Source organism: Asparagus officinalis, chromosome 1 (genome assembly GCF_001876935.1).
Source record: "Asparagus officinalis chromosome 1, Aspof.V1, whole genome shotgun sequence".
NCBI lineage: Eukaryota > Viridiplantae > Streptophyta > Magnoliopsida > Asparagales > Asparagaceae > Asparagus > Asparagus officinalis.
Window position 1 is genome coordinate 75,531,543 of NC_033794.1, and position 12,668 is coordinate 75,544,210.

The window sequence follows — 12,668 nt, forward strand, 5'->3', positions numbered from 1 at the left end:
CGACAGGTGGTTGGTGGTGGGGAGCGGCAACGGGCGAGAGTATAAGGTTAAGTGGTTGTTGATTGGTATCATGTGCTATATAAATGGTCAAACTAGTTTGACCAATAACTTTCAAAATGGTGTTTTCAAAACACTTTTGAAAAAAAAAAACACCATGACATGGTGTTTTTCTACAAAAACACAACAAGAAAATCACATTGATTACCAAACATACCCTTCGATCTCTAGCTCCGGAATCTCGTTCAGTAGAGACCTCTCTTTTTTTCCTTTGAGGCAATGGATTTGCTCGGTTTCAGGTAATGAATTCCCTTTTCAACCTGCGAATTTTTTTGTTAAATTTGAGTTTTGTTGATTGCTACAGGTCAATTTGAGATCGTGAGCACTGTATTGGGTGAAAGACCTGAACTTGTGAAGGAAAAAAAATAAAAAAAATAAAATCACCAATCAGAGCATAAAACACTTGCACATTTCATTATTGAGCGAAAGATCTGAACTTGTGGAATGTCAACGTTAAGTTATATAAATTATTCTTTTTTACTAGCCTGTATTTGATTTCGCTTGTCAAGTAATATAACTGATTGCTATGTCAACTTATTATCAGATCCTAGTATGTGGCAACTGAGCTTGTAGCTTAACGGGTACTGTATATTCGCCTATGTTTGGAGTTACTTTGCCTGTATCTACAAACAGACCAGTTATTCGTCGGGCCGGTAGTAGACCTGTTATCTCAGACCAGGGTAAAAAGTTAGCATACTAGTGCTTTTAGATTATTTTTTAAAAATTTTGGTTGATTTTTATTGAGACGCTTGTGTTATATCATTTTGTTAGAATACAGTGAATTTGTAAACGAGGAGGGGTTCTTGTTTCCTGCAGAGGTTGATGAAATGAAGAGTGTAACTATGCCACTACATAGTGCTGCAATATTGCCATCTCCGATTCTTTTATGGAGACTAAAGGTCAGCCTACTTAAACAAAAAGAGAGAATCTTTTTTTTTTTGTTCAAAGTTGGATTGTAATCAATGTGATTTTTTCTCCATTTTGCTCAATAAATTTTGTAGAATTTTTAATAGCTTTTAAAGAAAAGACTATAAGAAGATGCCTTAATATGTTTGAAGGGTTTGCTTCTATCTTTACTCACTAAAAGATGACAATGGATAGACGGGCATTAGTAACTAGACAGATTATCTTAGTATCTTGTATCATTTACTGTTTGATGATTGTTCATGTTTCAGGTTCTTCTATTTATTGTATGGGGTGTCAGCTGTTGCAAGGTCAGTTCTATTGAGGATTCTATTGTGACATATGTTAGGTTTCAAATTTAATAGACTGGTGTATGTAAAAGAATTGGTATCTTCCGATGTTGTGTATGCTAAAATCATGATAGTTTATGAACTGCAGATTAGCTGGGACTCTGTCATGCGAATGAGTGCAGACCTTCAGGATTTATTTCTTTATGAGGCTTTTTTGTATTATAATCCTCTTCTGCTTGTGGTAAGTCCAATCTGTTTTAGTCATCCCATCTGTCACACTCTTAGGTTCTAAACTCTTACCATCTTATGCTAATCACATGTCATCAACTTGATGTTGCAGACCATGATGGTTTGGCTTTGGGGAGTCAATTTATGGGTTTTTGCTCAATCAACAGTGAATTATGCCAGAATATTTGACCTTGACCACACTCATCTTACACACAATGAAATCTGGAAGGTACTACAAGTTTACTTTTGTACAATGATATTAAATTCTGTTTCTGTACTGCCATTTCCTTAAATTTTTTCTAATATAATTATTCGAAACATGTATATAAAAAATCTGTAATTTCATAAAAGCATGACGTCTCTACCAAATGTGATTTCTCTACCCTAAAAGATAACTAATATTTTCTTTCATAATGCTTGCTAAGTCTACATGTCACACCCCCGTTGTCATGTCTCTTAAAATATGCTGCACATTTGGGGGAGTGATGATGATGAAATCTTTATGTAATAAGAACTTAGTGACTCACTAGTTGTTAACTTTTAAACTGTAGCTTGCTACAATCTTTGTATTTAACCTCTGAGACTTCGAATTATCAACAAAGCTTTTTAGGAAGTATTTTTTTTGCAATATGAAAGTGCACAACATGCTTGGTACGTGTTCGTGCACGTGGCGTCAGTGTCATGAACCTCAAGCTGTGCTGCTCATTTGGGGGCATGTGACCACATTAATAAAATAACTCTAATCTTCTGTATTCTTTTGATATCAATGTAACCTTTACTTATTGGAGCTAGCTGCTTCTATATTGGTTAAGGAAATGGTGAGCTGTGTTACTTCATGCTTCTGCACCTTTATTTGTTCTGCTCACTTATTTTTACATGCATTCATCATCACAGCTTTTCAGTTTAATATACAACTTATTATAATCAATGTTCACTGTTTCATTCCTTTGTTATAGATATGGGAACATTATTTTGCACGTATCTGTTTCTTAAAATCTGTTCATTTCTGAGCAATTAACGGTCTAAGACAATGACCTCATACTATTTAGTGTTTTACCTGTCGCTCTTTTGGAATGGTCTAATAGCTGTTTCAAGCAAATATTCTAAGCTCTAGAACTAATTTGGTGTTTAGCGTATGCAAACTAAATTCAAGAAATATAACATATATGCACTTTTTTCCTTTGAGGCTTTTGTTCATAACCTTTATGTTGTATACATGGGGGCTTGCTTCTTTACACTGTGCAAATTCCTATATCCTTGCAGCAATATAGTTGTTTTCTTGGGCTACACTTCTCAGTTGATATCCATCCTTTCTCTCAAAATAATTGCGAAGGATCACTATTTTAAAAAGCCTCCGCCTAGTCCGCCTAGGAGGTACCTTGACCGTCTAACTAGCGCCTAGCGCCTAGACGGTACCTAGGCTACCCATCTAGGTTTTGGAAATGTTTAGGGGAGCATTGTCTGCTTACGTGGACTGTAATTTTTGTGTTGCAGCCTCTACGTCCTTCAACCTCCTTCAAACTCCAATTATGAACACTTCCACTACGTCCTCCGATCTTCAGCAAAATTTCTTCGACCACCACTTAAATGAAGAAAGAAATTCGCTTAGACACCAATCTAGCACCTACGCTTTCTATAACATTAACATTTACTATCAATTAGCGTAATAAAAAAAAAAAAATCTCCTAGGCTCTAGTCGACGGGTCCAACGCCTAGGCTTCCTAGCGCTTTCTATAACCTTGTTAGTTATTATTTTGGTCATTTAGCATTTAAGTATGTATGGTTTATTGCAGATCTAGGATTGCTATCTATTTCTTTTTTGTAAATATATATGAATTTAATACATATTTTTATCAGTTATTATAATTAAATAATTTTAAAAATAGCCAAACGCCTAGGCATTTAGGCGCTGGTTCAAGCGCCTAATTTGCCTAGCGCCTTCTGTAACATTGTGAAGGATACAGACTGATGTTATTGCTATGTGAACAGTGTGCCACGTGGATGACCATCGTTGTCCCAACCAGTATGACGGCTTACCTTTATCTCTACTCACATGGAGAAGTTTCTCTAGCTGCCTCACAACCAGTGTAATATCATTTTTTATCTCAATGTTTATTGATGACTCTGCTAATTAAGTAGTTCAACCTTAATTTTGCATAGTTAGAGGCTGATTGATATTTTGGGTGCACTGCCCTCAATAATTTATAACCAATTTGACGCAGAAAGTTTGCATAATTGAACATTCAAACTATTCTATTGGAGTTAAATGTGGTTTCTTTTAAAGAAAAAGGATGTGCAGTGAAAAGTATCACTAAATATTCTAAGAATGCAATCTATAAGAAGCATGAACTTCTCTTTATCTTCTGCCAATTTGTTTTTTCCCTGCAAAATATTGGTAAAATTTTTTCTGTGCTACTCTTGTGTTGCTCTAAAGTTGTATGAACCTTTTTTCATCCTGATGTATATTATTGTTTTGCTAACTTCTTTCCTCTTTGAACTTGTGGCTACTGGTTCTGCTTCCTCTATTTCTTTTTCTCCTCTCCCCCCTTCCTCTTCTTCCTTCTACCGATCGCCACCTACCCCCACCGTCCCATCCTCTCTGCTGTTCCCTTTGGCCAACACAAGACTGATAACTCTTGTACTCTATCCATATGTCTTTATGTTTTCAACTGGAAGATTTTACGATCCATTAGTACTGTGCATATTGTCTCTTTTTTTTCCTTTGATCATTTTTATATCTATTAATCTGGTTATCTGGTTGTTGCAGGTTATCCTATATGCTGTTGTTTTGATGCTTCTCATATTTCCTTTTGATATATTTTATTTGTCATCTCGGTACTACTTTTTGAGGACCCTTTGGCGCATTATACTACCATTACAGGTTATCTCTCACTCTCTCTCTCTTTGTGTATTGGTGGGAAGATATGCTACTTGTAAAACATTGAAACATGTGAAGTGTGTGGTGTAATATGTACTAGTTAAGTACTATAACATTTATATGGAGCTTTCTTTGTATTTAGTCGATTATTCAAGAAGGCCATTTAACAAAGAGATCTATGAAAACTTTTGAAGTTTCTTTTTGTTTAAAATGCTTTGGAACATACATACTAGGTTCTTCCAGTATCTTAAATTAAGTCTCTCTAACAATTAGACCAAATATCTAAAGTTATGATGAAATCTGGACTCACGCAGCGGTATTAATTTTTAGAAAATCCACTAAATTTGTGCCTGGTGGGATTTGATCCTGGGTTGCTTTGATATCATCTTAAATTACGTCCCTAACCATTTCACTAAAACTCATAAGTTATGCGGAGAATTGTGTTTTATATTTTTATATTCTAACACAGTGAATTAGAGTTGTTTGAAGTTTGAATTATAAGTCCTGTAGACAGGGAACTAAATTGAATAACGTCTTGTTTTCGATACATTTTAAGGATTCTCTTATGGTTTTTAAGGAAGGTTAACCTACTGTACTAGGCGTGGAAACATGCATACGCCATGGCTAATTTTTAAAAACTTAAGATTGTTTCAAGTTCATTATTGGGTAAATATCAGAAAATGCTCCTTAACTTTGGACGATTATCGAAAAACCATCCTTAACTTCCAACTTCCAAAATATCAGAAAACCCCCTTACGTATAGGGATTATCAGAAAACCCCCCTTCAACTTTCGGATTTTATTAGAAAACCCCCTTTTAACATTTAGCTTTTACTAGAAAACCCCCTAATTAGGAATTTCTGATAGCCCCTAAACTTAAAGGGGTGGGGGGTTCTGATATTTTGAAAGTTAAGGGGGGTTTTCTGATAATCGTCCAAAGTTAAGGGGGGTTATGATATTTAGCCTTTATTATTTATAAATTATATGTTTTTCCCTTAGTCCCTAATAGTCCCTCAAATGATTGATGTTGCTGTTAGGTCCCTTAAATCTTAATATTTTGATTTAGTCCCTTATCATTAAAATTTCTATTAGGTCCCTCAATTCTTAGGTTATCCAATTAGTCCCTCAAATCAAGAGCATACATAGAATTTGGAGGGATTAATTTAAAACAACTTATAAGAATTGGTAGACATGATAGTCCATAAGAATAGAGTTCACTTGGTAATCCCTCCAATAGCTACTTCTCCATTGATCGGAGGGACTAATTTGGAAATAACGCAAGAATTCAGCGACTTAATGTCAATGTCAACGATTTGAGGGACTAATTTAAGATTAATAACTTAGTAATTGAGAGGGCCGAATAGCAATTTCAATGATTTGAGGGACTAATATTGAAACAACGCCACCCCCCTCCCCCCACAAAAAAAAAACCCCGGGGGGGGGGGGGGGGGGGTAACTAAGCAGAGAGCAATACTGCAAGATTCTGTACTTATAAAAGAGTAAATTTGGTGCCAAAGATTAAATGTTTTTTGATAACATGCTAATTTGATCTGTTGTTTGGCAAAGATGAAGACCCAAATAATTGATTATGAACATGACATTTTGAAAGCACGTAGATTGTGATGCTTAAGGTGCTTACATATGTAGATATGATAGATGAGATAACTTCCTTTTGATACTCTGGTCTTTATGCTGATTTTTTACATTTAAATAGAAATTGTTTTATGCATTACTGAACTGATATACTTAATAGTTATTTGAATGTTAATAGTAACATGACATTGAATTCATTTCTATGATATGAATCATTCAGAAACTTCAGCTAAACTTTAGTTATAGTATGTATATCTCCAAAAACTCAGAAGAACAATCTTTTATTTGGAACTTATCTATATTTTATTACTTTGGTCTTCAGTGATATGGAGACCTCAAATCTTCGCATCCTAATACTCTTTCATGGATTTTTCTTAATGCAGGCTATATCATTTTCTGATTTTTTCTTGGCTGATATCCTGACATCAATGTCCAAGGTACGTGCTCTATTATTATGTCATGTTGGCCACTCTTATCTCACAAGACAGAAGAAAGGATGGTGGCAGATTACATCTAATGCCCTTTGAAATTGTTATTCATTTGATGCTTACAGTTTAGACAAATAGGTCCATGCTACTCTCATTAGGCAGCTTGCTTGCATCAATGATGAAAGTGATGCAAGTGAGAGACATGTCCATTATAGAACTATGAGAATCCTGCAATGCAAGTTATGTATTGTCGAAAAAATTTATGGTAAATCTTGGGACATTCATTTCTTTATCAGGTGCTTTCAGATTTGGAGCGTTCAGTTTGTCGGATGGTGAACCGCCAGGTTAGTATAGATTTTTTTCTCTTTGCTAATATAGGATTAGAAACAGAATAAGTCACACTAACCATTATTCTTGGTCTCTGAAGGAGCTAGATTCCTTTTCTTTGTAAATATTTGCACTAAATAACTTTAATAACAAGTCGTAATTGATTGGATACCAATGAACACTACTTTTTTTCTTTCGTTTTGTTATTTATTGCTAAATATAAAATATTAGTATTTAAGATCCAATAGCTTGCATGCAACAAATTTAAATGATGAGAATGTTATCATATCTTTGTATTGTTGCTCCCTTTTATATAGGCTTTGCAATGCTGAGACTCATCATTCTTGATCAACATAAATAAGATAGGGATTTCAGATTCTGTGCCATATGCATTATATCTGAAAATTTAGAAAGGTATCAAGAAGAGATCCGATACAAATCAAATCAATTTGAGAGGAAGAACAACTTGAGCTGTTTTTTCTTGCAATTTGTACCCACAGGGCTTGGTTAGCTTTAACATAACATAAACGTTTTGGCCTTTGTTATTTGTCCATGTTGCATACTATCTATAGTATGAGTCCGTGGGCATTCCCAATTAGCTGTGGAATATATGTTGGAGTCTTGTGTAATTGGGCAGATCTATCGTGTAACCTTTATCGCTTTACTTAAGAAATTCCTTATCTTGTGTCATTTGATAACTTGATCTCACACTTAATAGATGGCACAAGCTAATATCTTTATGCTTTCAATGACTTAGGTTTTGTTTGAGTTTTGTGCCTTTACTGTTGAGGAATTTCTTTTTGCTTTGGTGGCCATTAACAGAATAACAGGGAGCCTCTATTTTCATTGAGATCAGAAAGAGCATTATTTTACAGATTTTCGGTTTGAATACTGGACATAGCTGGTCTTGAACCTGTGACCTCTTATGACCCTGAACCAAAAGAGATGCTAAGATGTTGATTTTTTTTTTCAAGTTGATTCTATTTTGTTCAAGTTTTTCTATTGTAGCTTCCAATCATTGCTATGATATAAGGTCCCAGTAGTAGTAGATAGTGTGCTACTGCAGAAGTATTTCAAATTAACCCATCAACTTATGAATACACCACCCTTCCGGATCTTTTCTTTACATTCTCATTATTATACACAGTTTCCTTACGTCTGTACTGAGAATCTTACTTATTCATGGTTTCTCAGGTTGCAACAATTGCATGGTTTGAGGCTGATTCCATTTGTGGTAGTCATTCTGTTGCAATTCCTTTGGTTCTTGTTCTCCCCTATTTATGTCGGTTATTTCAATGCCTACGTCAGTACAGGGACACAAAGGAAAAAACGTCACTTTTGAATGGTATTTCCTCTCTGATGGTAGTTTTTTCTTCTATACTCTGAACTACTGGTAACTTTTTTCTCCTATAATTCATGACCTGCTGTTTGGATACTAACCATCATTTTAATTTCTGAGGGAAATGCATGAGATTTGGTCTTTTATTTTATTTGAGCCAAGGGTGTTTCCATATTTTTACAGCGTGATGTTTGGTAAAATATTTTTCCAATAATTGTCAGTTGAAGCTTGGATAGGAGTGCTTAGTTATGGAGCTTGGTGACTGCTGATATATTTATTTTCAGAATTTTTTGCATAAAAATTCATCAGCATCCATATCATATTCAGATCATTGTAGTGATATTATGGCCATTAGGGGTATTTGTTTCCATGATCTAGGAGGAGATTGTTCAACTTTGCATTGAGAAATGAGGCCCAGATGTTTCTAATCCTGGATGTTTGGCAAATACACTGTTTAGTTGGCATTTTTCATATTCGAGATCTGGGGTTCTGCATAAGATGGATGCATCAAATGTGACCTCCTAAAATTATGCTAAATTCAGTTGGATTTGTAACTTTAGTCGGATATCCTCAAAAACATGCATGTGTAACCAAAAAAGTTTTTTCTAGAATTTTTCCTTCATGCAAATCCTCTTCAATTGCCATTGCAAACAAATAAGATTTTTGAGTATGGATTTTTTTAAGGTCCCTTACATGCATCAAAATCCTTAGACGCAATCCACAAAATAAACAGTGCCCTTTAATAATTAATAGCATCAACATGGATCATAACTGAAAATGCATAATCTACTGTCCTCAATAAGAGTAATAAATGCCACAGTTGAGAAAATATAACGTTGGAATCATCTGCAAAATGTTACATTTTCAGTTTCCTTAATAGATGTCCTTATAGAGATTTCTTCAGCTGCATATGGTTACGTGACACAAGATTCACAATGCATCACCTTGGATCTTTCATATTCCACAAAATTTCTCGCGGATCTTGAGATATATATTTTCCATATTCTCCTTTTGGTCCTACAATGACAGAAATTGCTTATTCTTTGTCAGCTTTAAAGTATTCAACAGCAGTTCCAGTTATCCTTTTGTCAGCCCTCAAGTATCACGTTTTCCCAGAAAAGTGGATCAACTTTTATCGCCCTCTTTGGCTTATGTCGAGTGTTATTAATTCATTATATTCATTTTACTGGGATCTGGCTCGTGATTGGGACTTGAGGTATGTATAATTCCTTCTCAGAATCCTGCAAACCTCTAAAATTCCGGTTCCAGATAATTAATTCATTTTGTTACAGTGTTTTCTCCCGAATTTTCAAATTCAAAAGTCCCCATATCTGCACGACGATCTTTTATGGGCGACAATGGGTATGTCTATTTGGTCCACTTACCAGTTCTTTAACTCTAACCTTAACCATAAACTTACCTTTATTCAAACTATTGTATTGAATACTGCAGGTCTATTATTGGGTAATAAGTAGTAACTTAATCCTTAGATGCACGTGGACTTATAAACTCTCAGCCCATCTTCGTCACAACTACATTACCGTATTCACAATCACAGCTCTGGAGATATTCCGACGCTTCCAGTGGATTTTCTTCCGTGTTGAGAATGAATGGAACAAGATGACGGCCTTCAAGACAAGCGTGGAGCTTGCCATGGATGAGATTGGTCCAAAGGAGGATGATAGATTACTTGGATCATCAAACCATGAGATCTGAATAAAATTTTATCAGCTATTCTCTTTATCAACTATTTTGGATGCTTGTGGTTTTCCAAGATTTTGAGATTTTGTTTAGCCTCATTGTTTGCTACTATACGAACCAAAATTCTTGTTTCTTGTTATACTTCCATCAATCATAATTTTTTTTTAATTGACGATCAAAAACTCTTTTATTTTTTTTATAGGTCAATAAATTTTTTTCCATTCACATAGTAATGAAGTTCAAGTACAGCATGAAACTCGGTCATACCAGAGTGTACAAGATTGATGTATCGCAAGATAAACCCTCAAGCAGGTAACAATCAGGAGGCGGGGGGAGGGGGGCGTGGGTGGTCGTGGGTGGGGGATGAACCATCATCAAGCTATTCACCCACCCACTTGATACTTGTCAGGAAATCGGCCATGGAGAACAATCATAAGGACATTAGGTTTGATGACTTTGGTAAGGTGCTCAGCAGGTCTTCTAATGTCATTATGCACTCTAGAGTTCCTCTCGAGCCACACCGTATAAATGGCTGAGGCAAACGCAAGCCTCACGACTTTTTGTGTATAGTTGGACCTCCTCTGCTTACTAATAAACCAATTGAATATATGATCCAATCGCAGCTACGAAATCTGAATTTTAACCAATCCATAATTCCATTCCAAATGGTTGAACTATATACACGAGAAGAATAAATGATGACGTCATTCAAGGTAGGAGTTCCAGAGAACACGTGGGGGATTTGGAATATTAACCCCAAAATTTTCCAACCTGTCATATGTAAAAAAAAATTTGTTTACAGGAATCCATGCCATGAATGAGTATTTAGGCAAGTTAATTTTTGACCAAACAATGGCATGCCAAGGAACTGCAGAGGTTTGAAGGAGGAAAGCAGGGCAAGCAAGAGAAATTCTAAATCTCTCATTGATGGTACAATTATCAAAGACCTAAATAACACCTTCAATAGAGCTACACTCAGATAAGGCCATCTCTCTTATTTTCGGCAGTTGTTTCCAAAACCAACAAGAGTTCTATTTAATTGGTACATCCCAAATAGAGCACCTTTGCAAGTAGTTGCCATGTGTCCACTGTATCCACACTAGTGTGCACCCGTGCAAAGCAAGACTCCCTATTTTTTTTAAGTATTATATTTTGAACTTATCTCCCTCTAAGTTTTAATACATCTAATTTGATTATTATATGCTTAAAATTAGATATTATATCTGTTATGGTGTTCACTCACCCAAGACACGGGTATTTACAAAATGATACAATAAGAGTCATAGTAAAATGACCTCAACCCACTTAAGTGGCCCAAGCCTAACAAAGGCCTCGACCCCGCCGACTCATCAAGTCGACATTCTTTCATGCCGACACGAAAGGCGGGATCGGTCGACCCTTTCGTCGAGGACGACCCCACCTTGGGCACTCAACCACTCACTATGCAACTCTTGGAGAAAACTTGAGGGACATTCCCTAGTGTCGACTAAGTTGAGGACTCGACCCCTGCCTCAAGCCTCTCTTCTAGAGCATATGTCAGCATTTCAGTCCACCTCGGACAATCCTTATCCAGATTTTGGCCTGATAGTCTCCATGACTTGTCAACTGCCCACGTGCCTTTTGCCATGCTCTTAATCACTTCTCGAAAAATACTGAAACACCATTTCCCATGCCGAAGTGAATTCCCCTACAATCGCCAGCCGACACCTGTAAAGCGATGGATGATTCAGCATGCCAGCGTGCCTCTTGCCATGCTCTCAATCACTTCCCGGAAAATACGGAGACACCATCTCCCGTGCCGAAGTGATTTCCCCTCCAGTCGTCAGCCGACACCTGTAAAGTAAGGGATGACTCTGCTCTTAGCCCGCACTTCATCACCGCCTCCTTATTTTGGGCTAGGGGGTGACCTATTTTATCCCGATGTCGGAGATATATACAGGTAGACTCCTAACCTCTAAAGGGGGCTAGATAAAAAAAAGCTCAAGCTAAGGTGACCACACTTCCTCTCTCGCTCTCACCCTCGAAAGAAAAAAGAACACACAGTTCTTCGTCTAGACAAAGGAGCTCACGTAGATCCTCTGGGCATGCACATTGCCACTTCAAGAACCACATTGGTTCCTGACCTTCCCCTTCCCTACTCGAGTTTCACTAACTTGACCGTCGGAGGAACTACGGGGGAACCGGTCCTCACCCTCTCACGAGTTCTTCTTGTCTGTGCGGCGTGGACATCAAGCCCCCGTTTAAGATCCAGGTATAAAGTCGAAGAAGGAAACGTCCCCTCTATCACTCTCCCTTGCCACGTCTCGGTGAGGACTCAGGGGGACCGATCCAGTTCCAGATCAGAATCGATCCCAACCTGGATCCGATTGACTGTTTGGTCGTAGTCATCAACAGTTTGATGCCCACCGTGGGGCTACTTTTCTTTTTTAAGAAGACATGCCAAGTTTTGAACAAGAGTCTGATTCTACTCACCTTGAAGAACAACATCGAAGTTGTATCATCCAAGCTAAATGAAGTCAGGAGTTGTATTATTCAAGCTAAGGAGGGTTAGCTTTGGCTAAGAGGAACCAACATAGGCGTAGTCCTCGAAGGCCTCAGCGACTTATCTGGGGAGTGTTTGCTAAGCACATCATCTGCTAGTTGGTAGAGTGACCTTCAACCCCTCTAAAAAGCCTCCAGAAGAAGACACACCATAAGGGTGATTATCTTTCTTGAAAAGCAACCCCGACTTCTAATCACCATCACATAATAACTTTGGCCAAAACACAGGATCCAATCAGGTCAAATATCACTTAAGCTCTAACTGACAATAGCTCATATGAGCATAGGAGTAGTGATTAAGTCTGTGGTAGGCGCCTTGGACCATGAGGATTCTTTGAAGGGAACTCCCATATGCCGAGAATGAGATTACAGGAAAATCTTAGG

The 12,668-nt window shown here is 37.0% G+C and overlaps 1 protein-coding gene across 5 annotated transcripts in view; it reads left to right on the top strand.

The window, feature by feature from the left end:
* The window catches only part of LOC109826205 (SPX and EXS domain-containing protein 1), an 11,561-nt gene extending 1,636 nt beyond the window's left edge, over positions 1 to 9,925 (top strand). The window contains exons 1-14 of one of the 5 annotated variants that reach the window (XM_020393213.1): positions 359 to 509; positions 602 to 737; positions 829 to 956; positions 1,233 to 1,271; positions 1,399 to 1,491; positions 1,591 to 1,707; positions 3,468 to 3,563; positions 4,246 to 4,359; positions 6,332 to 6,385; positions 6,673 to 6,720; positions 7,898 to 8,048; positions 9,093 to 9,258; positions 9,335 to 9,404; positions 9,495 to 9,925. In XM_020393213.1, coding sequence (XP_020248802.1) covers positions 656 to 737; positions 829 to 956; positions 1,233 to 1,271; positions 1,399 to 1,491; positions 1,591 to 1,707; positions 3,468 to 3,563; positions 4,246 to 4,359; positions 6,332 to 6,385; positions 6,673 to 6,720; positions 7,898 to 8,048; positions 9,093 to 9,258; positions 9,335 to 9,404; positions 9,495 to 9,758 — 1,422 coding nt within the window. In that variant the 5' untranslated portion in view covers positions 359 to 509; positions 602 to 655 and the 3' untranslated portion in view covers positions 9,759 to 9,925. Of the gene's footprint in view, positions 1 to 358; positions 510 to 601; positions 738 to 828; positions 957 to 1,232; positions 1,272 to 1,398; positions 1,492 to 1,590; positions 1,708 to 3,467; positions 3,564 to 4,245; positions 4,360 to 6,331; positions 6,386 to 6,672; positions 6,721 to 7,897; positions 8,049 to 9,092; positions 9,259 to 9,334; positions 9,405 to 9,494 lie in introns of those variants that run through there. The other 4 variants (XM_020393205.1, XM_020393220.1, XM_020393230.1 and 1 more) reach the window with 4 other exon arrangements.